General features: G+C 39.2%; 1 protein-coding gene across 1 annotated transcript in view; it reads right to left on the bottom strand.

The window, feature by feature from the left end:
- Window positions 1-27,310, bottom strand: part of klf12a (Kruppel-like factor 12a) — a 54,004-nt gene that overhangs the window by 8,063 nt on the left and 18,631 nt on the right. Inside the window, exons 2-4 of the mRNA XM_049469745.1 lie at window positions 17,072-17,138; window positions 13,243-13,825; window positions 6,513-6,651 (exon numbers count right to left, since the gene is read on the bottom strand). Coding sequence (XP_049325702.1) covers window positions 6,513-6,651; window positions 13,243-13,825; window positions 17,072-17,137 — 788 coding nt within the window. The 5' untranslated portion in view covers window position 17,138. The remainder of the gene's footprint in view (window positions 1-6,512; window positions 6,652-13,242; window positions 13,826-17,071; window positions 17,139-27,310) is intronic.

Here is a 27,310-nt window from a genome sequence, read left to right as displayed (position 1 = left end):
GATTTTTGAGCAAAATTTAAGGATTTTAAGTGCACCTTATAGTGCGAAAGATACGGTACCACTGTGAGATGGAACAAAGTTGTGGGGAAACGTTTGCAGATTGTGAAGAACATCTAGATAAACAAGACTTCAAAAGCAGCACAACAAAACCAAACAATGTCCAACAACATCTGAACAAACTGTAATGCTCAGGCTTTTACTCACACACACACACACCCTAACATACACACACACACACACACACACACACTAACCCTACAGTCTTTTCGAACACTGCTGGCCTGAGCGAGAGGCTTTTAGCTGGAGAAGTTTGGGAGTGGGATCTCACCCCCCGCAGAGCCACTTCCTGTTTCTCTTGGGCCGCAGGGGTGCGTCATTTATGTGAGAGTGTGTATATGCGAGTGTGTGTGTATGTGTGTATATGAGAAAGAAACAGAGAGAGAGAGGGGGGGTGGTTGGCCGGGGGTCACCTGCGGCTCTTGGCAGCCGTGGCTCTTTTGGGGGCCCAGAGGAGGAGATGGAGGGAAAAGAAAGAACCGCTGAACTCCCACAACTTCTCTCGTCTCTCAAAACACAGACCCGGAATGAACGCTATGAAGAGCAGACTCCATAATCATAAACTTCAGACTTAAGCCCTGTTCACCACTGCTAATGAAGCTCAGTGTGTATCAGCAGCCTCAGCTGAGCTATCTATGCTCCGTCCACGTTTAGTTTTTTTGTAGTCGTAGTTGAGAGGTTTGAGGAGATTTACAGAACATTATTATTACCATTACTGTGGAAAAATATACTAAACTTTATTAGGATTGAGTTGGGTAAGGAAGTTGCAGCACATTCACCAACATATGTTGCAGCTCCGTCTGTAGATCCTGCTCTTCACTAAGAGATTACCCAAACTGGTCCAATAAATGCTCGATATGAGCTAAATCTATTTTAACCCATTGATGGGATTAGTAAAAGCAGGGCAATCCTGAAAGACAACCTTTTTGAGGCTACAAAAGATTTGAAATTCACCTTCCAGCAGGGATGGACTGGGACAAAAAAATCGGCCCTGGCATTTTTGATTTAGACCGGACCCTCATAATTAGCGGAGCACAATTGACTTGTAATTTATGTTACAGAGAAGCACAATGTATCAAAGTGACTTTTTTATTAGTTTATTTTTTTTCTTATGTTATTTATATATATATATATATATATATATATATATATATATATATATATATATATATATATATATATATATATTATATATTTTATTCATTTATTTTTTTTGTTTATTATTACTTTTATTTTTTTTGTATTTTCATTCTTGTTCTTAGTTCTATTACTCATTTAATCACTTATCATTTTTAATATTTCACTTTACTTCTACTATTATCTATTTACTTATTTTATATTTTATACATTTTTTATTTTTATGTCAAATTTTTTTTATGGTATTTTTTTGGTAGTTTTTATGGTAGTTTTACATATATTTTTTATTAAATGTTGATTTAAAATGCGTACTTTTATTTATTTAATTTTTTTATTTACTTATTTATTTTTTACTATTTTATTTCTTATTATTTCTAAATTATCATTAAATGTGTTAAATCCCTTTGATGTTATAAAGGCTCGGCAACATTGTAAATGAGGATTACCCCCAATATTTCTTCCAGAGTAAAAATAAAGGTTGATTGATTGATTGATTGATTGATCATCACCATATTAAATATAAGAAGTTTAGTATCTATTATTAACTCCACCATTTTTGTCTGCTCTGTGTAGTTCAACTGATTTTTATCCTTTATATTGAAATCATCTCTAATATGTATTTTCCAAATTTCTCGGATATAACAGCTCAATTCAAATTCTTCAGGTTAAAGGTGCTTCTTCCTTTAAACAGCTATAACATGTATTTGTATCAGGCTACAAACACGGCTGCATTATGAATTCATGCAACACAACTATGTCCTAAAAGCATTTGACACTGTTTTACTCTTATTCAGTGTGGACATACCTTTTGCAAATATGACTTTTTTTTTTTTTTACTTTTTTTACACTTATTTTAGTCATGCTTACATTGCAAAGCTTTTACTCATTTACTTATTTATCAAAAGCACAAGTTTTTTGACTAATGTGATCGCTCCGACTCAAGCACGGTACCTATGCAGTATGAGCGCTATCCGTTCCCAAGCACGCAACAAGATGACGTCGGTGTATCCACGTTCCTGTAAACAAACATGCTGGTGTTGTGCTGAATTTAGCACCCATGCCAGAAAAAGCACCCCTGCTCCAGGGCGCATGCTATGTCGCTATGTATGTAACCGTAACTGAGATTACGTAACTGAGAGTTTTGCCATGTATTTTTAAGTAAATGAAAGCACATTATCTCCGCTTTTATCAAGAAGAGAGGGTGCTTTGCATTGCGGGGGTGCTGAATTCGGCATTAACACCGGCAAGTCTACTGGCCAGTGAGTGATGACGTAAATGTGCTCGGGCACGGATTGTTTAAACGCAGTGTGAGTGCAGGCCAGCAGGGGAGTGAGGAGGGGACGAATCCGTGCTCCAGCACAATTCAACCAATCTGTGCTTAAATATTTTTGCAAGCCACTGTATTGGTCCAGCAACAATCACAGACCCTCACTAATTGTCTGGTGGTCTAGTATGGCACTATGATGAGATGATAGGACACATAATATGTTTGACTAAGGTGTCACAAGCAGCAAAAACCACAAACCATGTCCTTGATGCTTCTTTAATGCTTTAGTAGTAGCTGTACCGCAGTAAGAGGAGAGGTGGGAGCTGCAGCTGAGTGAGTGCTAAAAGCAGCAGCGCTGGTCATTTTGTTCCGTCTTTTGTTTGTATTTTTCCCCCCGGAGCCGCTCGGAGGGGCTTTCCAGTGCTGAGGACGTGCGAAGCAGTGGCACAGGCCGCGCATCAGGCTTCAGAGAGACCCCGGTGAAGAGGACAATGAGGCGTGGTGCACTCAGCCGCTCTGGGCTCAGGAAGAAGAAGCGGTTCTTTTATTCTGTGGCATGAACTGGACCGACTCGTGCACCTGTGTCCCAGAACATCCGGCGGCCCGGACGCACTCCCTCCGAGACCTGCTGAACAATGATCTCACTGCACGGCCTACAGACACAGCGAGGGGTCCCAACTCTCAGACTCTACCGGTGTATCCCCCTGTGGATGCACTGTGCATCATGAGTTTGGGAACACCTTGCTTTTCTAGAGTTCATCTAGTACAAATTAGCCTTTTAACTGGTACTGCTCACATTCTGGTAGCTATCAAAAGCAGCTGTTTGTTTGGTTGCCCAAAGCTGTGAATATATAGCTCTGGAAAAATTAACAGACCAAATTCCATATAAAAAATAGTCATTTAGAGCATTTATTTGCTAAAATAATAAAAAGATGAAGAAACAAAAAAAATAATTAAGTCTGTTTTACTCAAAATTGGATATTTCTAAACATTACTCAACTATTTTGAGTTAGCTGAACATTTGTGGGCACATATACAGCTCTGGAGACCACTTCAGTTTCTGAATTTTCTGAATCAGTTTCTCTGAATTTTCTATTTATAAGTTTATGTTTGAGTATAATCGACATTGTTGTTTTATTCTATAAACTATAGACAACATTTCTCCCAAATTCCTAATTAAAATATTGTCATTTATTGGCATGTTTTGGCAGAAAATAAGAAATGGCTAAAATAACAAAAAAGATGCAGAACTTTCAGATCTCAAATAATGCAAAGAAAACAAGTTCATATTCATAAAGTTTAAAGAGTTTAGAAATCAATATTTGGTGGAATAACCCTGCATGAAAATCACAATTTTCATGCATCTTGACTTTTTGTCTCCTCCACCAGTCTTACACACTGCTTTTGGATAACTTTATGCCACTCCTGTTGGAGCAGCATTGGCATTAGCATTAGCCACTAACTGCCCTAAGCGCTAGCTTTTTGTCCATTCAGAGGTGAGTGTTATCAGTCTGTAGCCTGCTACTCACCCCGGCTAGCACTGCTGAAGCAGCAATATTAGCCGCTAACCGCACTGAGCGCTAGCTCTTTCACCATTCAGTGAGTATATCAGACTCTAGTCTGCGTGTTTACCGTGTTAAAAACAAGCTACGTGGGACAAACCCCTAGATAATATCGCCCTGGCTTACCGGGACTTTCAGGGTTCCTCAGTGTAGGCCTGTTGGGTGGCATTAGCTGCAAACCACTAGCGGTTAGCCAGTAATGCTAATGCTCTAGCTTTAGTGGAAATCTGGAAATCTAAGCTTACTGTAAATAAATGGAAGTGCTTTACTCCCCCAAATAAACAGTTTTCAGGAGAGAAATCTGTGTGGACTAACAGCCAGCACTTTTGTTTGCTTAACTTAGCTTAGCTTTACAGCTGAATTTAGAAGGAAAGGTGACAACACTGTTCCTAGTACTAGTTACTAGTGTTGCGTAAAATGAGCCTTATAATCAAGTGCACCTTATGTATGAAAATAGACCAGAAAATAGAAGTTTATTGATAGTGCGCCTTATAAACCAGGATAAAAATACAGTATTCCCTGTCCAGCAGTGACACTAAGGTGTTTAAAAACTCCAGCAGCACTGCTGCAATGTCTGATTCAGGTGTACCCGCACAACACACACTTTGCCAGTATTATATACTGCAGTGCTGAGAATTCAATAGGGAAAAATCAAGCAGCATCCAGAAGTTGCAGCATTGTGTTCTACAACTTGGGAACAGTTGTAAATACAAGTTTGACTTTTTCTGAACCAAACCAAAACACATTATAACACATTGTTGCCTTCAGGCCTTGCCACACACCGCTGCTGCCAGCCAGCCACCTCTCTCTCCCTGCGGTCAACCCATCAGCTGGCACTGCCCACAGAGCTGACTCCAGGCTCAGCACACACACACACATACACACACACACACACACACACACACACACACACACACACACACACACACATTTGCTCCAGTCTCATCCCAGCCCGACCACCAGCTTTCCCCGCTGGGCATGTTGAATATGGAAGAGGCCCTGTCACCCACCCCAGCTCCAGGGAGAATTCCTTTATTAATGAGCTTCCCTCACCAAACACACACACACACACACACTTAGACACACACACACACACCTGCTCATCCACCATTCCTTCACACAGTGCGAGAAAGCCCATTTATAATGATGATGAATTTGTGCTGACAGCCAGAGTGTCTCCATGAAATTCTATCAAACCCAGAGACAAAAGCAGAGAAGCAGAGCACAGGAACCCCGGAGAGCCAACATAACCACGACACACTCCGCACACACTGACTCTCACACTCACACTGTAACTCTCTAACACACAGTGAAAGCTCATCTCACCATCTCAGAACACATACAGTACACATACACCAACCACTATTAGGTCTAAGGTGTACACGTACAGTAACTGTAACATATCAGAAATCATGTAGTAACTTAAAAGTGTTAAACAAACCAAAATACTCTGTAAAAAGCACTTAGGAGCTCTTTTCTGTGGAGCTGTTAACTTTTAACATTTTCTGAGGCTGGTAACTCTGATTAACTTATCCTGTACAACAGAGGAAACTCTTGCTCTTCCTTTTCTGGGGCGGTCCTGAAGAGAGCTAGGATCATCACTATGTTTTTGATGGTCTTTTTATTATATTATATTTATTATATTATTTTTTGTATTTAGCAGGGGTTATGCTATGCCCCTATCAATAGCATTGTGAGGGAGCATCGGCACTGTTGGGAGCATCGGTTAAAAACGCTGTAGGCGTTTATAATGCTGGGGGTGAACAGAAGTGGGCCATTAGACAAAAGTTCATAATGGTTACCATGTTTCACTACAACCCAAGTCCATTTCACACTGGATTCTCCTTAAGAACAAAACCTTTACAGCATTCTGACCATAAGGCTGAGCGTCAGAAAGAGGCATCAGGAATCATGTAGTAACTTAAAAGTCTTAAACAAACCAAAATACTCTGTGAAGAAGCATTTAGGTGCTCTTATCTGGGGAGCTGTTAACTTTTAGCGGTTTCTGAGGCTGGTAACTCTGATTAACTTATGCTGTGCAACAGAGGAAACTCTTGCTTTTCCTTTCCTGGAGTGGTCCTGATGAGAGCCAGTTTTTACCATAACATTTTGATGGTCTTTTTGTGACCTTTAAGCTTAAACATGTTAATGGTGTACAAATATTATTATATTTATATTATAATATATTTATTATATTATATTTTGTATTATCATGTTATTTCTTAGCAAGGGTAACGCTATGCCCCATCAATAGTATTGTAAGTGTGTTACCATGTTTCACTACAACCCAAGTCCATTTCACACTGGATTTCTCCTTAAGAACAAAACCTTTACAGCATTCTGACCATAAAACTAAATGTCAGAAAGAGGCATCTCACAGATTTTCCTTAAAAGAAACCTTCTCCAACTTATAAGCTCTGAGCTTGATCATAAAATAAATAAAATAGCTATATTCCGGCTATTAATATATCATAATTGACATTACTCACTCCTGCACAGCGCGGGCAATGGTCAGGGCGGTGGAGCCGGTCTCGTTCACACTGTCCAGTGTGACATTGGGCAGATCGTCATCTTCACTGTCGCTTAGTGATCGCCGTGGAGAGGGTCTGTCTGGAACTCGGTGTATGACTGAGGAAGAGAAGAGAGTTAATTTTTTTGTTATAATTGGAAAGCATTGGACAGACGTTGTAATCTCGAAAACATTAAATAAAAGTTCCATTTTGTTAGAAAACAAACTGTCTGGGGCGGCACGGTGGCGCAGTGGGTAGCACTTCCGCCTCACAGCAAGACGGCCTGGGTTCGATTCCCGGCTGGGGCGACCCGGGTCTTTCTGTGTGGAGTTCTCCCCGTGTCTGCGTGGGTTTCCTCCGGGTGCTCCGGAAATATGCTCTGGTTTCCTCCCACTGTCCAATGACGGCACGTTAGGCTGATTGGATGTCAGATACAAATTGCCCCATAGGTGTGAGTGTGTGAGTGGATGTGTCTGTTTGTCTGTCTGTGTCTGTCTGCCCTGCGATGGATTGGCAGCCTGTCCAGGGTGTATCCTGCCTTCTGCCCGATGCCGGCTGGGATAGGCTCCAGCACCCCCCGCGACCCTTAATGGATAAAGCGGTTGATAATGACTTGACTTGACTTGACAAACTGTCTGAAAGAAAACTATTCCAGGTGACTCTCCCTCTTGAAGACACTGAGATTAAAATATCAAGGGTGCAAACAAATCTGTATATCACTGTATCCGATAAAAACACTATATCTGCAAACATATACTATATCTTTCACCACCTTACATTTTAGTGGATGTAAAAAGATTTTATTCCAAGCCTTTTTTGTGAATTTCTGTTGGTCCCTTCATCATGAAACATTAATACTATGAAGCCAGAAACAACTGGAAAGCACTGGACAGACGCTGAAGTTTTGTTATAATTGAAAAGTATTAGACAGACGTAATTGAAAATCATTGGACAGACTTTGCTATTCCAGGTGACTCTACCTCATGAAGACACTGAGATAAATAAATTATCAAGAGTGCAAACAAATATGTATATCACTGTATCAGGCAAAAACCTTTATCTGCAAACATATTTCATCACCTTACAATTTAGAGGAAGTCAATGGAAATTGAATTATTTCAAGTCTTTTTCTTGAATTTCTTTTGCTTCATTCATCATGAAACGTATATACTATGTAAAGAACAACTGTCAGACTTGTTTATTAGGTCAATCATCCCAACAATGGGTAAACTGAAAGACTGAAAAGTTGAGTCAATGTAACTTATTTAATGTAAATGTGCGGTGAGTATAGCATATAATAAGTGACCCATTTATAACAGAAGAGGAACATTCCCATGGAATCCCTCTGAAATGAGTAAGTTAAAGGACGTGATTGGTGTTGCTCAGTGATTACAGCTTGTTGGTTTTTCTTCAGTCCTCTCTGATAACTGTCTGATAGCTGTGTGTGACTGTGTGTGACTGTGTGGATTTATTCTAAACTAAAGGCAACCTTGACTACTGTACCGATAAGCCAGCGTGATCAAAAGCACGGGATTTCCCCACCAATAGAAAAGCACGTCAATCAATCTGGACTGTGGGTTCGTGTGATGCTGAATGGACACATGCTCTGGTGTGTGTGTGTGTGTGTGTGTGTGTGTGTGTGTGTTTTATGACTGTAACAGTGTCATGGCTCGGGTTGCCTTGTTGTTCATTTAGCCAACCTTGTTCCCATGGCAACATTACCCAGACACAGCAGAGGGCACGAACCCTCCAGATAGGGGTTGGCAGGAATGAAGTGTGATTGTGTGTGGGTGTGTGTGGGTGTGTTTGTGTGTGTGTATGAGCAGCGTATTTGTGTGTTTGTGTACTACCAGTGTCTGTTTGTCTCATTGTCTCATTATCAATATGTAGAACTAATATACAGCTCTGAAAAAAACTTCAGTTTCTGAATCAGTTTCTCTGATTTTGCTATTTATAGGTTTATGTTTGACTAAAATGAACATTGGTGTTTTATTCTATAAACTACGGACAACAAAAATTCTTCCAAATTCCAAATAAAACAATTGTCATTTAGAGCCTTTATTTGCTGAAAATGAGAAATGTGTGAAATAACAAAAAAGATGCAGAGCTTTCAGACCTCAAATAATGCAAAGAAAACAAGTTCATACTTATACAGTTTTAAGAGTTCAGAAATCAATATTTGGTGGAATAACCCTGGTTTTAATCACAGTTTTCATGCATCTTGGCATGTTCTCCTCCACCAGTCTTACACACTGCTTTTGGATAACTTTATGCTGCTTTACTCCTGGTAAAAATTCAAGCAGTTCAGTTTGGTTTGATGGCTTGTGATCCTCCATCTTCCTCTTGATTATATTCCAGAGGTTTTTAATTTGGTAAAATCAAAGAAACGCATCATTTTTAAGTGGTCACTTATTTTTTCTAGAGCTGTATATTATCAGTCAGAAAAGGCAGATTTGTCAATTAGACGTTGAGTCTTGCCACATAAGGAAGTAACATTTTTCTCCTGCTCTATCAATACAAGGGGTTGGGGGGTGTTACAACATTAATGTCTAACATGTCTAACGTGTGCGCACCAATTACACCACTGGCACTCGTTCAAAACACAACACTGTGTGAAATCAGCCCCTCACTCTGCTCCTATCCTCCCACACTTCACAGAATGAGGGATGAAAAAGAGGGAGAACAGAGAAAAGCCTGGACTGCCACAGAGCCCATTAAGAACAGCACTCGTGCCTAAAGGCGCACAGGCTTTCCTGAGCTGCTAAGTGTGTGTGTGTGTGTGTGTGTGTGTGTGTGTGTGGTGAAGGGCTATAAGTCTCTTCAGCTATTCTCTTAAAAGAAAGTGCCTTGAAAGCAAAAAACAGACCAACAACAAAACACCCTGAGAAATACATTTTTAAATAAAAAATAAAAAATATATTAATTCTTGAAGGCATGTTTTGAAAATTATGGCCATAGATGGAGAGAACACAACATGCAGAAGAGTTTATTATTCTGAGTCTCAATCAGTATCCTAGATTTCCTTTATTTTGACTATAAACTGTTGTTTATAGGCTTGAGAGCTTTACATCGAATGTCATGCAGAATATTTATTTATGACAGATAAGCGACTTTAATTTATACTTTAATATGTCATTCCATTTTCCAATTTTAAACAAACTTCAATGTCTGTCCAATGCTTTCCAATTGTAACTAAAATTCAACATCTGTCTAATGCTTTCCAATTTCAACAAACATTCAATGTCTGTCCAATGCTTTCCATTTACAACTAAAATTCAACAACTGTCTAATGCTTTCCAATTATTAAAAAAAATCAATGTCTGTCCAATGCTTTCCAAGTTCAACTAACATTAAACGTCTAGCTAATGCTTTTCAATTTCAACTAAAATTCAATGTCTGTCCAATGCTTCTCAGTGTCAACTAAAATACAATGTCTATCTAATGCTTTCCATTTACAACACAAATTCCACATCTGTCCAATGATTTCCAATTTTAAATAAAGTCCAACGTCTGTACAATGTTGGGTTTTGATGTCAACTTAATTTCCCGTTTCAACCACAGTTTACCATCTGTACAACAATTTCCAATTTGAACAAAAATCCAATGTTTGTACAATATTGGATTTTGACATCAACCAAATTTTCATTTTCAAATAAAATTCAATGTTTTTTTTAACCGTTTTTCAATTTTAATTAAAATTCTGTGTTTGTACAACATTGGGTTTTGACATTTACCAAATTTTCATTTTCAAATTCAATGTCTGTGCATTCTTGGATTTGAACCAGATTTCTTATTTTAACAAAAATTCAATGTCTGAACAATGTTGTGTTTTGCCGTCAAAAGGGTTTAAATTTGCAACTCATTTTAACATTTGCACAACATTTGGTTTTGACATTAACATAATTTTCCTTGTAATCTCTGATTTCGAAATTCAACTAGAATTAAATTTTAACTAAACATTGTGTTTTGACATGAACCTGATTTCTAATCTAACTAAAAAAACTAAATTCTCACATAACGCTGTTTTAAAACCTGACCAGCATCAACATACTAGTTTCAAATTCTAATTTTTCCAGGGTATATGACTTTTAATCTACTATAAACCTTCAGTGGCTTTGCAGTCCCACTTCTACTGCAGCTGGTTTTTACCCATAAATTTCAGGTGGCCTGATTTAAATGGGCACGTTTTTTGTCATGGCACCTACTTCCTGTGCGGATAAAAGCTGCTGCCTGTTGGACTGAATAAAGAGTGTGAAGCACAATGGGCTTCCACTCATACAGACTGTGTCTGTTCAACATGCTGCCGGTTCTGGGTTCTGTCACTGACCCTGCAGGACTCGGAGGAGCTTTTATAGATGGGAAAAAGAGAGAGAGAGAGAGAGAGAGAGAGAGAGAGAATGAAAGGTGAAAGGGGGACAAATGTTAAAGAGAAGTACCAGAGAGGGAAAGGTATAGGAGTACAGGAAGAGGAAGAGCTGGGATACTGTAAACTATAGAGAGAACTATCATTTATTCTGCGTTGATGTCTGTTATAAGCCAGAATTCACTCTCTCTTTCTCTGTATCTCTCCCTTTGCCATCTGTAAATTAATGTTAAAAAAGGTCATATAATTGCAATACTGCTTCATAACTTACTACGTAAGCCTCTATAAAAATACCTGCTGATTATTGCCAAAACTGCAGTCTTTGACTGCCAATGACGTATTTTTCACATTATTAGGCACCCTTAAAAACCTTTATTTATTTATTATTATTATTTTCCAAGTCTTCAGTGCTCCTTTTATCTGATGCACCTTATTTACGAATATAACCAGTCAGGTATTTAGGAGCAGTAAAGCCACTTCACTAAACCTGGCTTACCGGAACACTCAGGGTTCCTCAGTGTAGCACTGTCGGGTGGCATTTACAGTACTAGCGCTAACCACGGCTAGCGAGGTTAGCCACTAATGCGAATGCTGCTGCACCCAGCCATAGTCAAAAATCTATAAATCTAAGCTTCCTGTAAATAATTAGAAGCACTTTACTCACCCAAATAAACAGTTTTTTTTAGGAGAGAACTCTGTGTAGATTAATATGCAGCTCTTGTTTTTTTTTTTTGTTTACTTAGCTTAGCTTTACTTAACTTACTTACTAGCTTACTTGTAAAGATGTAAGTCTGAACTGATCCATTTGCTTCCCAACAACCAGAAACGATGTCGGATAACCAACAGTTTTGGATAAGGCATCATTATTCTAGAGAAAACAGTTCTTCCAATGCTCTGCTCTTTTCCTACTCTATCTGTGTTAGCAATGGATGCAACTTGCAAGTTGTGCATGTGGGAACTGGTATTTATTGGTCCTAGGCTCCCCCTACCATTGTGCATGGAAATTATGACTTTGATCTGCCCTATAAGAAACACTTGCTTACACATATTTCTGGACAAGCTGAGAGACACCAAACTGTCACTAAATGTGAATGAAGCATGACGACTGACATACAGCTCTGTAAATAATCAGTTTCTCTGATTTTGCTATAAATTTTGTATAATGCCTTAAATAATGCAAAGAAAACAAGTTCATATTCATAAAGTTTTAAGTCTTTAGAAATCAATATTTGGTAGAATAACACTGTTTCTTATTGTAGTTTTCATGCATCTTGGCATGTACTCCTCCACCAGTCTTACACACTGCTTTTGCATAACTTTATGCCACACCTGGTGCAAAAAATGTAAGCAGTTCAGCTTGGTTTGATTCTTGATTATATTCCAAAGTTTTTTTTAATTTGGTAAAATCAAAGAAACTCATCATTTTTAAGTGGTCTCTTTAGATGAGGACCACACAAATATGACTTGAGTTGTCATTTTGTACAATTTATCATTGTCCAACCTATTTTTACCAAAGATACATGGTTCAGTTAGCAACATGCAGAGAGTAGGAATGATATCTAAAGACATTTTTTCTCCTTATTACATATCAGATGAGCATCACCACAATTTTAAAAAATTACAATGAAGCTGTGGATTGGGAATGACTAAACCATGTGGGTCAGTATCGTGATATCTTTGTTATTGTGGCAAATATATTGTGATAACATCATATAGTGAGATGGACTGTGATTACAACCAAAAGTGTCCACAAATACAGGGGTTGGACAATGAAACTGAAACACGTGGTTTTAGACCACAATCATTTATTGTGGTGACGGACAGTTCTGGTGGAAACAGGAGAGTTGAGGTGCACATTGAATTCTGCCGTGATTTGATCAGCCATGGTTTTATGTTTTTTAGATACAATCTGGGTTAGCACCCGAACATCCCTTTCAGACAGCTTCCTCTTACAGCGTCCACAGTTAATCCTGTTGGATGTTGTTGGTCCTTCTTGGTGGTATGCTGACATTACCCTGGATACCGTGGCTCTTGATACATCACAAAGACTTGCTGTCTTGGTCACAGATGCGCCAGCAAGATGTGCACCAACAATTTGTCCTCTTTTGAACTTTAGGTATGTCACCCATAATGCTGTGTGCATTGCAATATTTTGAGCAGAACTGTGCTCTTACCCTGATAATTGAACCTTCACACTCTGCTCTTACTGGTGCAATGTGCAATTCATGAAGATTGGCCACCAGGCTGCTCCAATTTAGCCATTAAAAAACCTTCCACACTAAAATAACAGGTGTTTTAGTTTCATTATTGTCCAACCCCTGTATTTGGACATCTTATGTGTCTCACCTTTTCTGTGTATCCTGCTCTCCTCCAGCATGGGCATCATCAGACCTCCAGGACCCAGCGATCCAACTCCAGCGTACACCAGCGGCATGGGCTGCACCACCACCGGCACCCTGCGGGGGTGGACGTGGATGGGGCTGGGGCAGGGGGGCAGAGGATGATGAGGCAGGGGTAGGAAGGGCTGCCCCCTCAGAGCCAGGGAGGGTGGAGACGACACCCTGGACGGAGACAGCTTCAGCCGGGGGACGTGGGTGATGACGGATGGGGGTGAAGAGGACAGCAGGGAGGAAGATGATAAGGGCGATGACGAGGATGACGGGGACCTGGCAGATGAGAGTGGAGGGGAGCGAGGGCAGAAACGTATTGATGATGACGATGATGATAACGGTGATAATGAAGAAGATGAGGATGATGATGAAGATGATGAAGAAGAAGGGGAGGAGCGGGATCTGTTGGTGGAAAGGTCTACAGGCTCTGTCTGGGTCTGGAAGGGGTCGGAGGGGAAGCGTCTGTCGGGAGAATGAGTCCGGACCCGTCTGTCCATCACCAGCACGCCCATGTCTGGATACGCTCGGATTTCAGGAGACTGTTGAGAAGATAAAAGATAAATAAAAAATATATATTATTATATTATAATATACAATATCAGTCCAAAAGTTTTGTCTACTTTTTAAATTAATACTGAAGTGATCCAGACTATGAAGGAACACATAAGAAATCATGTAGTAACTTAAAAGTGTTAAACAAACAAACAAAAAAAATACTCTGTGAAGAAGCATTTAGGTGTTGTTAACTTTTAGCGGTTTCTGAGGCTGGTAACTCTGATGAACTTATCATGTGCAACACAGAAAACTCATGCTCTTTCTATTCTGGGGCGGCCCTGATGAGAGCCAGTTTCATCATAACGTTTTTGATGGTCTTTGCAGTGACTGCACTTAAGGATACTTTCAAAGTTCTTACATTTCTTAAGATTGGTTGATCTTCATTTCTTAAAGTATTTTACTTTATTACTTTATTTCTTCTCATAATATGGATTAGAACATTACTCAAATAGAGCTATTTCACTGTATATCAACTCTACCTCTTCACTACTTTACAACTGATGCTCTCAAACACATTAAGAGACAAGAAATTCAAGTAATTAACTCTTGACAAGTTCAGCACAGCTGTTAACTGAAAGCCCGAGTTCCAGGTGACTCTGCTGGGAATTGAACCCCAGTCTTTTACATGATGGGGTAGCTCACTGGCAGGTAGTGGTGTTATTAACAGCGCCACACCAACCACTATCTTTAATGTATCATTAATGTAACGTTGATCTAGTTAAGTAAGAGATGGCATGGTACAAACCATGACACCAGGCCTTCTGGAAGTGTGACAACAAATTGTTGTTCTTGACCTTGACCATGGTGCCTCCACAAATTTAGTAGATTTATTGAGATTTTTAGATTTGATTAGATGTTAGATCATCTAAAACCAGCTACCAGCTGGAAAAATGGTCTTGAGTTGTCTTGAGCTGGATTTTTCAGCAGGGAAATCTTAACGTTAATAACTAATAGAGTAATAGGCCTGGAATTTGAAGGATGAAGCAGATCTGAACCAAAAATTTGTTGTTATGAGTATCAAATATCTACAAATGGGCACAAACATATTAGTTAGAACCCCTTAGTCACATTACAGAACGTCTGAGGCTACAGCTGCCCTAATTTTCCGCTGTGTTTACTGCGGTTTGGAGGACACTCAGCTGAAATGGAACTTGTTTTTGAAACCTCTTCTTCTTTCCTCTCTCTCTCTCTCTCTCTCTCTCTCTCTCTCTCTCTCTCTCCTCAGCCCCCTGTCCAGCTCCTGTCCTGGGGAAGGGGGCTGTTTTTAGGGGCTCCAGCTTATTACAGCTAATTTTCCGAACCCGAGCAGCTTCTGGTCAGGACGGTTTTAATGGGGGGAACAAAAGTTTCCAAGAAGCAGAAGACGGGCTCTGGCACCGAGCCCACTCAAACAGAGCGCGCTCCGCCAGGCCAACGTGACGCACTTCAAAGCGACCCACGCGTCCTCTCACGCGCACTCAACACTCAACCTGAGAGAGTGTATCCTGTCCTCATTCTGCACTGCACTCTGTGGTCAATACATACAGCATGTACACATCAGTCTGTAAGCAGCCATAACAATAATTTCTGGATCAGTGTTTTATGCAACAGAAGCGTAAAATAAAAGCATCCCTGAGCTTTAGGTGCCCAAAACACTGATGCTGGTTGACTATTGGTTGTTTTTACAGTAGGCTTTACAGTTTGGTTCTTGTCAAATTGTCTTTTTCTAGTTTTTTCAAGTTTTTCAGGCCATGGCAGTTTTTAAAGCTGTAAACTCAAACGATTTAAGGAAACCGATTGCCTTAAACCATTTGAGTTTCACTCAAACAACTTGAGCATAAAATATATATTTTTAAATGAGTGTGAATAATGCACAGAATTATTGTTATATATAATTGAGTAAATCAAGTGACTTGTACTAATCCCTGTTTACAGTGTTATTGTTAGTTAATTTAAGTATTTTGGACTCATGTGCACTGTAAACCCTTATAAGTTAAGTCTATTTAAATCATTTGAGGTAATTCGCTGCCTCAAATGAATTAAGTTTTTTTAAAACACAGTGTGGAGTTGAACAATAGTTCATTCTCAGAATCATTCATTCACATAAATTAGCTATAGTGTGAACAGTATTGAGAGCACAGCCAATAGAGAGTTACTGCAGCTCAGAAAATGATATATGAGCTACAAGTTTACCTAAGGTAGCCCAATATGCAAATAGTAAAATAAATAGGCTGTATTTATAAAAATGTCCTATCAAACAACATCAACTTATTTCATTTGAAGAACCTGTTTGCCTGTTTTTTCAAGTTACACTAAGTCAAATCAAACATTTTTAAAGAACAGCTATAAATGCAAGAAGGCAACACATCATTTTTGAGTTAGTTTGACTTTATCAGCATAAGTGATGCCAAGTTTCTGTAATATTTAAGTTATGGTAACTTAATTAGTTCAGTAAGAAATGCAGTTAGGTTTTACAGTGTGGTTACCTGCTACTGCCAACATGGAGATATAACAATGCCAAACTTTTTGGTCTGGTTAAAACAGACTCTGGTTAGTTTGTAGCCTTTAGTGCAGATTGATTGAGGATGTGAGAAAACAGTAATCACACTCAGGTGCGGATCAAAATGAACACTGGAGTGGTTCGCTTGTGGTGAGAACGTGATCCGGTCTTGATCTGGTCCAGCTATCAAATATACTCCTTTTATTTGAGCTAAACTGTTGTTAAGGAGCAGTTTAATCTGATATATATGAGCCAGATAACACTAATTACCACAGCTATGAACAAACACTATCTCTGCTGCTCCATGCTGTTTACACTCATGGTCTGTGCTGCATTCACTGCTCACAGCCGCGTGACTCTGTTTACGATGTGTAGATTTGCACTACGCATCTATAAACTGTATTTGAAAGCACAGCATTCATTTGAGTGAGTTTTACAGTATTTAATAAATTAGTTGTAAGGTGAAGTCAACATCCCTTTGCTTAAGGTGCCATAATCCTGAATCTGGTTTACCACTGGCTGATTGGTGTATGCACAATTACACGAAATAAAAATAAAAAACTAAAATTTAATTAGTTAATAATTAATAAATACATTATAATAAATGAAAACAAGGAATACACAAAAAAACGTAAAATGTGAAATTTGACAGAAAAATATAAAAAAAAAGAAAAGAAAAGAAAAATAATCCAACATCCAAAAATAATAAAATGAATAATAAAACAGGTTAAGGAACGCTGTGTCTGCTTACCCGTCTCTGAGCCTGCAGCGGTTCTGCTTTCACTCGCAGGACAGGCATCCCGTCCAGCATCAGCATCCTGATCCACAACACACACACACACACGCACGCACGCACGCACACATACACACACACACACAAACAGAGAAACAGAAAAAAAACACATTACAACATACCAAAAACAATCAAAACTTAATTTTAGTTCTTTAAACCAGCGTTTCTCAACCTTTTTTCTATCACGGCACCCTTTAAATATATGCGAGATGTCAAGGCACCCCAGTTTACGGACGGGGGGGGGGGGGGGGGGCGGGGTGCTGGCGCAGGACTTCAGGTGAGAACGAGGGTTGTTGCTGGCGGAATATGAAATAAAATAGCGTGTGCATCGCGTGGGGGACAAAAACTTTACAGTGTGTCCCAATTTAGGGGCTGCATCCTTCAGAGGCTGTATTCGAAGACAGATTGCGTCACAGCTGCGCAGTAATACACCGCCTCTGTGGGTCGCATCCTTCAGAGTATGCTGCCTGTGAATTGGGACACACCCCGACACGAGCTGACTCTGGAAAGGAAATATGCACGTGAGGCGCAATATTTTGACGGCACCCCCGATGAAGCCAGACGGCACCCCAGGGTGCCGCGGCACCCTGGTTGAGAAACACTGCTTTAATGTATAATGAGTTATATAATTAGTTAAATAATTATTTAAATCAGTTCAATTCACAGCATCACTTTTTCAATTAACTAAAATTGAATAGCACAGATGAGTAGCCTAGCTTAGCATAGTGACTTTACACACAAGCTAAAACACTAACTGGATATAGAGTTATTCAGACTAGTTTGATGATGTTCTTGAAATTTGCTGTTATTAAATCAGTAATAAAGTGTGAATTACTCACAAAAATCCTATATTAATCATATGGAGTCACTTATAAATGCTTAATAACTAATGCATTCCTATCAGCCTTGTATAAGTTATTGATTATTACATATACACTATTAAAAGTAAACTAATGCATCTTTGTATTATAGTTATTTAATTCCATACATCAATTTAATGTGTCCTGTTACTCCTTTCTAAAATCGATGATGTAATAGCATTAAATGGTGAATTGCTTTATTAAAACAGAAGTTTCAGAGAGTATTTAAGAGTTTTAAGAGTATTAAGCAAGAGAGAGAAAAGCAAAGAGTGAGAGAGAGAAAGTGAGAGAGAAATAGAAGATAGAGAGGAAGACAGTGATTTGAAACATGGTTAAGTCTAATACAGAGTGACAGGCTGGACTCAGCAGGGTAGGTGAGGTGAAATGAAGCGTTGAAATTGTATTACGAATCTTTTTTACAGTCAGGTAGTATTAAAACCCCAGCACAGATGCAGGGCCTGACTGAAGTGTTGAGCTATTTAAGAGCTCCACCCACCCCTTACACACTCACACACACTCACACACACACACACACACACACACATATATAGCTTACTATGAATACATCTAGCGAGTGGACAGTTTTAAGTTGCACTTAAAATCCTTAAATTTTTCCAAAAATCATCAGTGCACCTTATGTATTAATGCTACCAGTCAGGTTGTGAGGAGCAGTAAAGCCACTCTACTTAAGTACAGCATTATACAGGAGTTTCCGTGAAGTTTGTCCAGCACCAAGGCTGAAGCAGTATTAGCATTAGCCACTAACTACAGCACTAAACACTAGCTCTTGCATCCGGAATGCAATTGAAAAAACAGGAGACCGTTGAGTTTTTTGCTATTTTTTTTTCCTAGTCACATGACATTGCGTTCAGTAGCTCCTCCATTTCCACTCACTGTTGTTTTTACATGGATCTCCGTGGAAACGTGTGGCCAAAGTGTAATCAAGGTGATGAATCTCTGAGATGTCAGGCTGGACAGGAATAAAATAATCGGAGGACCACAGAGTTAGGCATAGGAAAAACAGTAGGTAATTCAGCCTGAGATTTGTTTTAGAGGACGACTGAGAAAAACACATACATGGTCGTTCTGGACGGGAATAAACATACAGGAATCACAGAGGACCCCCCATAAAAGGGAAAATTAGCCCAGGACCCCCTGAGAAACTAATCTCTAAGCTTTAGGAAACAAAAAACCCACAAAATTCTGTCCACGGTTTCCCAATCTTAATGATGTACGTAATTCTATCAGACATGCTGTAATATCCACTCCTTGACTGGTAAGGAGTGATGAACACTAGGCCAGGAAATCAGTAATGCAGTCATGACCCACACACCTAATCTTATCAGACTCTTCTTATTGCTCAACTTTAGATTACTGGCAAAAGCGATGGCCTTTGTGCAATGGATCAACGTACCACTCACCGCATCACTGCCATGTTATGGATGTTAGGCTAACGAAGGAAAATGTGCAGAGGAAACTATGGAGGAACTATGCCGCCTCGATTCCCTGATGAAAAAAATAAAAAATAAAATGTTGCACAGTGTTGCACTACAGCGGACATGTCCCGGGTTGCTGGGGTTCAGCAGGCCAGCGGGTTTTACAGCTCAGCATATACAGTAGCGTGTTGATAAATGGCTCTGCTTGATTGCGTGCGGAAATCACCCCCATTCAGGAGAGACACAAAACAGAAACATGCTGACTGCTCCGGCCTCCGCTGACCTGCTTTCCTTACCACTGTATATATATGTGTGTGTGTGTGTGTGTGTGTGTGTGTGTGTGTGTGTTCGTGTGTGTATACATGCGAGAGTAGTCAAGCAGACAGGATGTCAGGAGAAATGGGTGGGGTCCTGAATGGCTGCACACCAATTACACCAAGTCCTGAACCCAACCAAGCTCCTGTAAGAGTCCCAGAACACCGAAACCTACTTAACCCCAACTTAACCTGCAGGACTCTATTACTCTACAGTGACCAAAACACATCAGAACTGGCCAATGGGAGTTAAGATCAGCTTCAGGCTCAGCTGACTGGAAACAGAACAGAACAACTGACAGCTGACCTATAGGAACAAACGTACAGCAAAGCTCAATGACCAATAAGGTCCAATTAACCCTTTTCAAGTTCTGGCAACCAGTAGTGTTCCCTCAGAGCAGGATCTTTTAGCATTAGTGCTTCTGCAGCTTTGCAACATTCCATAACTGTAGCACTGTTTAAGGTGGAATTGAAAGATTCTGCATTTGAGGGATGCGCTGGATGTTTTGGGAAGACTATAATCTTTGCAAAAACAATGATTTTTACAAAAAACAGCAAAATGAACAGCCCAAACACACCACATTAACCCAACACACCATGTCAAATAAAACTAAAATAAAAAGTCAAGTTGATTAAGTTGATCAAGTCACCAATATTGTTTTTATTGCACGTTTAAGTTGGTCATGCTAGACCAGCAAGACCATTCACGTCAAATTAAAAACATAGCCCCATGCTGGTCAAGAGCAAACCCAGAAAGCATGATAAACTGGCCCAGGATCAGTTGATTTATGCAATGTAAAAATGACAGAGAAAACTTAAAATATCAAAGCAATTTACTGAACTAGATTCTTGAGTTTTGAGCCAAACTCAAACTTGAAATAAATAACACAGACATTTGTACCAAATAGAAATCTTTATTTTAGATTATTAATTTTAAAAATTCACTTTGTGTTGTTAGTTGGCCTCATTTAAGTTCTATGAAATGTGTTTGGTAAATTCGGCTGACTGTCCTTTAAGATTAACTCAAACACTGTATTTTCTTGCTAATTTAAGTTAGCAACTAAGAATTTATTACTATTACATATATGTCTTATTGTCATATAATCTTGCGGTAATGCAAATAGTCCCACTGAGCAACACAAACCTTGGTCTTACAGTAATATTTAACTATTATATAAAACATATGTAAATACCAAGAGAAAGCAGATTATTTATTTACACCAGCTTTTACCAAGAAACTTAATAATGTCAGTTGAGGCAATTACTTTGCCATGGTTTATGGTGCAATTCAATATTTCTTTTTTAGCACACTTAAAAATCATGTTTAGTTTTGTTTTTTACAATGTGGGAGCATCGACTAAGACTCAGTATTGGGCCAAATGTGGTTTATACTTGTTGGCAAAAGCAGGGCAGGCAGATAGCTGTATTATAGTAGGCAGCCGGGGTGTTGGCACATGTGGCTCAGTCCATTTGTCATTTTATGCTTGGTACTGTAACTGCAGAGTTGGCACATGCAGCACTTGGCCCAGATGTTAGCTACTTTTGGGCTGATGCAAGGCTCACAGGCTCAGCATGTGTATTCAGCTTTAAAAAATGGATGAAGGGATGATTTTAGAGAGCTCTCTGGTAGGGACGTGTAATTGCACAAAGCATCTGGAAGAGTACCTTTAATAATGGAGGTTAATGTAAAAAAATTGCTGTCTGAAACTCAGTTCATTTTTGAAATATTGTGCAAATTTTGAAAGCAGTTACATCAAAGAAACCTACTAGACCACTCTGTTTTGTTGGATTATATGGACATGCCAAGACATTTAAATATTTTGTCCCCTTCCAACTCATGAATATTACTGATTTATTTCATTTACAAGAAAAAATCTTAAGGACTGCCTCTTTAAATGTCTTTTAAATGTATCTTCTGAGATCAAGACTAAAGAATGGAAGTGTGGGCCACATACAGAGGTGAATCCAATGAATCTGTACACAGTACACAACTTCCTGATACACCCCGAGTGTGTTTATTTGCCCAAGAAATCCCACTTTAAGGCAGTTTACAGTTCTTCAGACCAACCATCAACCTCCGATGTCCTTGTGGACAAAAAAATGAGAGCCGTATGTTGGACAGCTGTGTCCCTGTAACACATCATACAACTTCTATGAGGCTTGAACTCACCCTGAACGCCAATAAATCACTACACTGAGGGTTTGCCGCCATGTACAGTCGCTGCGAGGCTTCAGAAACTGAGCGCTCAGCATCGGTTACAGGATCGGCATGCTAACAGCAGGACTGTAATGGTTACTAATGACTAACTAGGTCTGCTGTAATGGGAAGTGAATGACTGTAGTTGGGATTAATGAAAGGTTGTGGTTGGAATCTGTACTGGAGCTGAATAGCCTCTTTGGGCAGGGGGAGATTTTCTTTGGCGCTTGTTTTGGTGGACGAGAAGTTCTGGTGATAGAACCGTGGGCCAAGATCAACCTCATTCAGAATGAGACATGAATGTCAGTGAAGAGAGCTGGAGGTGGATTCGCTTCAGTGTAAACGTGGTTAGGCACGAGTGGCTATTTCGCAGAACCAGACAAGAAAAAGAAAAAAAAATCCAGACATGGCCAAGTGAATGTAAAGGAATACTCCTCCTGAATATGCTAATGATGCTAACAGTGAATAAGAAGCAAGGAGCCAAACCAGTATTATTAAAACGAGACCACAGATGGATTGTGCTATTGATAGCCATGATGTCAGTTTTAGGTAAAGTATACCTTGAAGTATTACAGACTAAGCCAGGGTTAAAAGAAACATGGAAAACACCAGACATAATATATTGGTGGTACAGGATTGAGTGATTAACAAGAGTACAAGCATTAAAGATATAACAACGGACAAAGGCAAAACCAAATCAAAGCCAAATACCAGCTAGAAAGTATCAAAATCAGAAAAAAATCAGTTTCCTAAACAGCCAGGCGATAAATGCGAATAAAAAAATCCTTGAGATTTAACAACAAAATAGGGCGAACAACACTAAACATGCATCGGCAAAAGGTTGGCAATACTTCGCAAAGTGCACAGTGCAGAACAGATATATTCAGCGATGGAAATAACTGAATTCAATTCAATGCCGTTACACAAAAGTAAAGTAACGCAATAGTTACTTTTACTGGTAACTAGTTACTTTTATATTAGAGTAACTCACTTAGTAACTAGTTACTTTATTGGAGAAGTAACTAGTAACTATAACTATCTAAGGAAACTCTATCTATCTATCTATCTATCTATCTATCTATCTATCTATCTATCTATCTATCTATCTATCTATCTATCTATCTATCTATATTTTTACAGGTCAATGAACCCTTTGTTCAGCACTTTTTCCATAGTTGAGAAAACTTACAATTTCAAGGCAACTAACTTGTCTACATTTTTGGGTTTTGAGGACAAATCAAACGTGTACGTTTTAAATTGTGCCAAATACAAATCTTTAGTTCAGATAATTAATTTTTCTTACGCATGCACACTTTATTATTAAGTCTCAGAAAAAATTCCATTTGTGTTGTCAGTTGGATTGCATGAAATGTTTTGTAAGTTATGCTGACTGTCCTTTAAGATCAACTAAAAACAATACACTTGTGTCAATCACACGTTTTACATAAATTAAACACACAAAATGAGCACAGCACTATATTTTTGTTAATTTAAGTTAGCAACAGATAATTTAGGATTATTACATATGTCTTATTGTCAGTCAAATAAAATAAATCAGTCATTAAGTCACACTGAGCAACACAAAAACACACAAGTAACTTGCCCCTATAGCCTACAACACTAAGGCCAGGCAGTTAACTATTATTTAACACACACAGTATATAAATCCCAAGAGAAGCAGCAGCAGCCTGTGGGGATGGACTACACACTGATGGTGAGTGAGAGATGGGAGGACACACACCAACATCAAGGGAAAACCCCTGCAGAATTTGTGAATTTTGCCAACAAAAATGATTTAGTTAGGCAACTTTTTTGCAAGAAACTCAGTAATGTTAGTTGAGGTGATTAGTTTGCTATAGTTTAACGTGCAATTCGATATTTACTGACCTAAAAATCACAATAAGTTGAGCAATTTTGAGTTTTTTTTTTTACAGTGTATTTTTTATGAATCAGGTCTAGATTTACTCAAGATCCAGCAGTAGAAGAAGTCTGAACATGAACTGCTCTCTGAAGTCCATCACTAATTCCTGGATTTCACCTAATCCTTGTCTGAGGAGCTCACCAGAAAAGAATTAGGCACAACAACACATCTTTTGGCTCGGACAGACGAGTGCTGAAAACTAGGCAGAGACAAGAAAGTGGTGACTCAGCGCTTTTGGACGGTGTTTTGTAAAACGAGACAGTGGGTTTCATCAGAGTGCATGACCTCAGTCAGGTCAGCACGACTTCCTTCCACCCTGCTGCGCTGCCAATAACCAGACTCCGGCCTCACCCCCGATGCCTCCTGCGTACGAACTCCGCCAACTCCAGCTCTCCTAAACGCTCTCCTCCTCCCGCTGACAGATAACAGCGTTAATGGACATGATTTCCTGTTCTCCGCACTTTATCACCAGTCTCGCTGCGCACAGGCTACAGCAACTTCACTCAAAAATGCTAATGTGGCTAACTGACAGCATGGTGGATCACAGATGACCGTTCGACTTTTATTGACTTTTATTGACTTCTAGCACAGTTAGATTTGCTTTATTAGCCAATATATCCTTTAAAACATTGAAAAAATTGAAACATCGCCAACAACTACATTCAAATTCCTCTTCCTCAAATATAAATATAGTTGATTAGCCAAGATATACAGTATACTAATTTACCTCAGAAATTGTACCTAGAGGATGTTGGAGTTAGGGATATTGTCACGTCCTTTTTGACTGCATGCCAGCTACACATTCCAATAATTGTTCACTATTTTAGGATTTTTAAAGCTCACCTTCCGTCGTTTTTTCTTTCATTTTAAAATGTCTAGTTGTGGTCTCTAGTATGAATGAATGACATGTGAGCCGTTTTTGTAAAAAAAAAAAAGTGCTCAGGTGTCTCTTTATAGCTCTTTTTTAATGGACTGTTTTAGGGGTGTGTCCAAAATGACCGGATTCCAGCTTTGCTCATGAATATTCATACATGCAAACAGCATGCAAATATCTCTCCTCTGATTGGCTAGGAGCACTGCGACGCCCCTCCGCCACTCTGCCGCTCACTGCCTCCCACCTCCTAACTGATGAGCGGTGATGTTGCGTTGCTTCAGCTCCGCCTCTGGGAGTTTCTCGAGCCAAGGTGGGCTGGTCTGTGAGTTTCTGCCTACGTAGGCAGAAAGATAATTCAAAATTCACCCGTTTTTCGGAGGGGGGAGGGGGGATTTCTTTGCTTAGCTCCTGCAGACAATGGGGGCTGCAAAACAGTTTAATGTGCAGGTGTACACATTCAACTCGGAGAGACCTACTGTATTCCACAAAAAACAAGAAAAATCGGATTTTCGCGGAAGGTGAGCTTTAAAACAACAACAACAACAACAACAACAACAACAACAACATCCAAAATCAGTTAGCCAAAGCCTTCTAAGTCTACCACAACTGCTTTACCAATTATTTACCAGTAATTTATGGCAAATCCAACTAAAATAAGGTTAGCATTGTCTATGGGGACTGACCTATGGGGACATTCCAGTAAATTTTTTTCCCCTTCTAAGAAATACATTTGGCTATTTTAAGTTACATCCATTCCTGAAACAGATGTGCAAATGCAGAGTCCTTGCAGAGAAGTACTGTGATCAAAATATGACCCTCTATTGGAGATAAAAATAAACATAAAATGCTCTAATGCAAAAGTAAATCAACACAGATACGATTGAATTCACCTGATTTTTAAATGTGTTAATCCATACATACTTTTACATTGGCATAAAAATAAATATGCAAAAGATATTAAACCTATGTTTAAATATGTGAACCTTTGTTTGCCTTTTAACTTTTATACATATTCTATATTTAACATTTATGGTATACAAGTTGAAATATGTGTTGAAAAAGGTTTTGGAGAACACTTTGGGACACCTGTTCTTAAGAGTGTCATTCAGTGTTTTTTCTACTAGATTTTCCAGAGAGTAATCTTGTATGTATTTAGTATTTAAGAAATATGACTTGAAATATATTTCAATTTCTCCCAAATTCCAAAAAAAATTGTCATTTAGAGCATTTATTTGCAAAAAATAAGAAATGGCTGAAATAACAAAAAAAAAAAAGATGCAGAGCTTTCAGACCTCAAATAAGGCAAAGAAAACAAGTTCATATTCATACAGATTTAAGAGTTCAGAAATCACTATTTGGTGGTGGAATAACAGTTTTCATACATCTTGGCATGTTCTCCTCCACCAGTCTTACACACTGCTTTTGCTTTGATAACTTTATGCCTTTACTCCTGGTGCAAAAATTCAAGCAGTTCAGTTTGGTTTGATGGCTTGTGATCATCCATCTTCCTCTTTATTCAATTCCATAGGTTTTCAAATTTGGTAAAAATGGAAGAATTCATAATTCTTAAGTGGTCTCTTATTTTTTTCAGAGCTGTACATAAATTGTATTTGAAGCCAGATGTTTGCTTCTTTATTTGTGTAAGATAGAACAGATTTTGGCTGATTTGCCACATTTGGGATGAGGGGAACATTGAGTAAATTAGCTTTTTGGATCTTTTGCTTTAAGATTTAGGTAATATAAGCTACTGCTAACTGGTTGCAAATCTTCAACCCTAAGCACGGAATCATCTGGAACTGATATTCCCACAGTGCTAATCTAAGATCAGCACTGTCCTAACCTGCACTCGTCCTCGTCCTACTGTTTGTGTGTTAATGATCTACTACTCACATACCCGGCTAAGTGATCTCTGGACGGACCCCCTGCCGTCTGGGGCTGCTGTCGGTGATAGATAACAGAGATGTCTTGGTCTTCCTGCTCTGGATGTGTTTGCAGGAACACAGGCCTGTCCCGCTGGATTCTCCTGCTTTGCGTAATCTGTCCTCGCCAAAAAAAAAACAGCAGTGACTTCAGACTTTCCATTTCAGCGGCGCTAGTTTTCCTTGGCAGGATGACTGGAGTCGGATGGGGGCTGCTGCTGGGCAGAGCCAGGACATTGCTGAACCTCAGAGCGTGTGTGTGTGTGTTTGAGTGTGAGCGCTCGGGAGAGGTGAACTGTTCCACTGTCTGTTTTCTACGAGAGAGAACGCACCACGTCCAAGACCACGAACAAAAACAACCTCAGGGGCTACGCTAAACGCCCCACTTTTCTTAAACTAGTCCCTGGTTTTTAAATATCTTTAAACAGCATCTTCTCAGATTGATCAGATACACTATTTGGAGATTGGTATTGGGACACCTGCTCTTAAGAGAGTCATGCAGTTTTTTTTCTACTAAAGCTCCAGTGAAAGCTCTGCCACACTGTAAACCCATACGTTGTTTAAAATGATTTAAGTCTGTTTTACATAAAATTAGATATTTCTAAACAATACTCAACTATTTTGAGTTAGTTGAACATTTGTGAGCACTTATTATACATTCAAACTGAGAAGTTAT

Source organism: Astyanax mexicanus, chromosome 21 (genome assembly GCF_023375975.1).
Source record: "Astyanax mexicanus isolate ESR-SI-001 chromosome 21, AstMex3_surface, whole genome shotgun sequence".
Lineage (NCBI taxonomy): Eukaryota > Metazoa > Chordata > Actinopteri > Characiformes > Acestrorhamphidae > Astyanax > Astyanax mexicanus.
The sequence above is the reverse complement of the archived record's forward strand: the minus strand, read 5'-3'. Positions and strand labels throughout refer to the sequence as shown.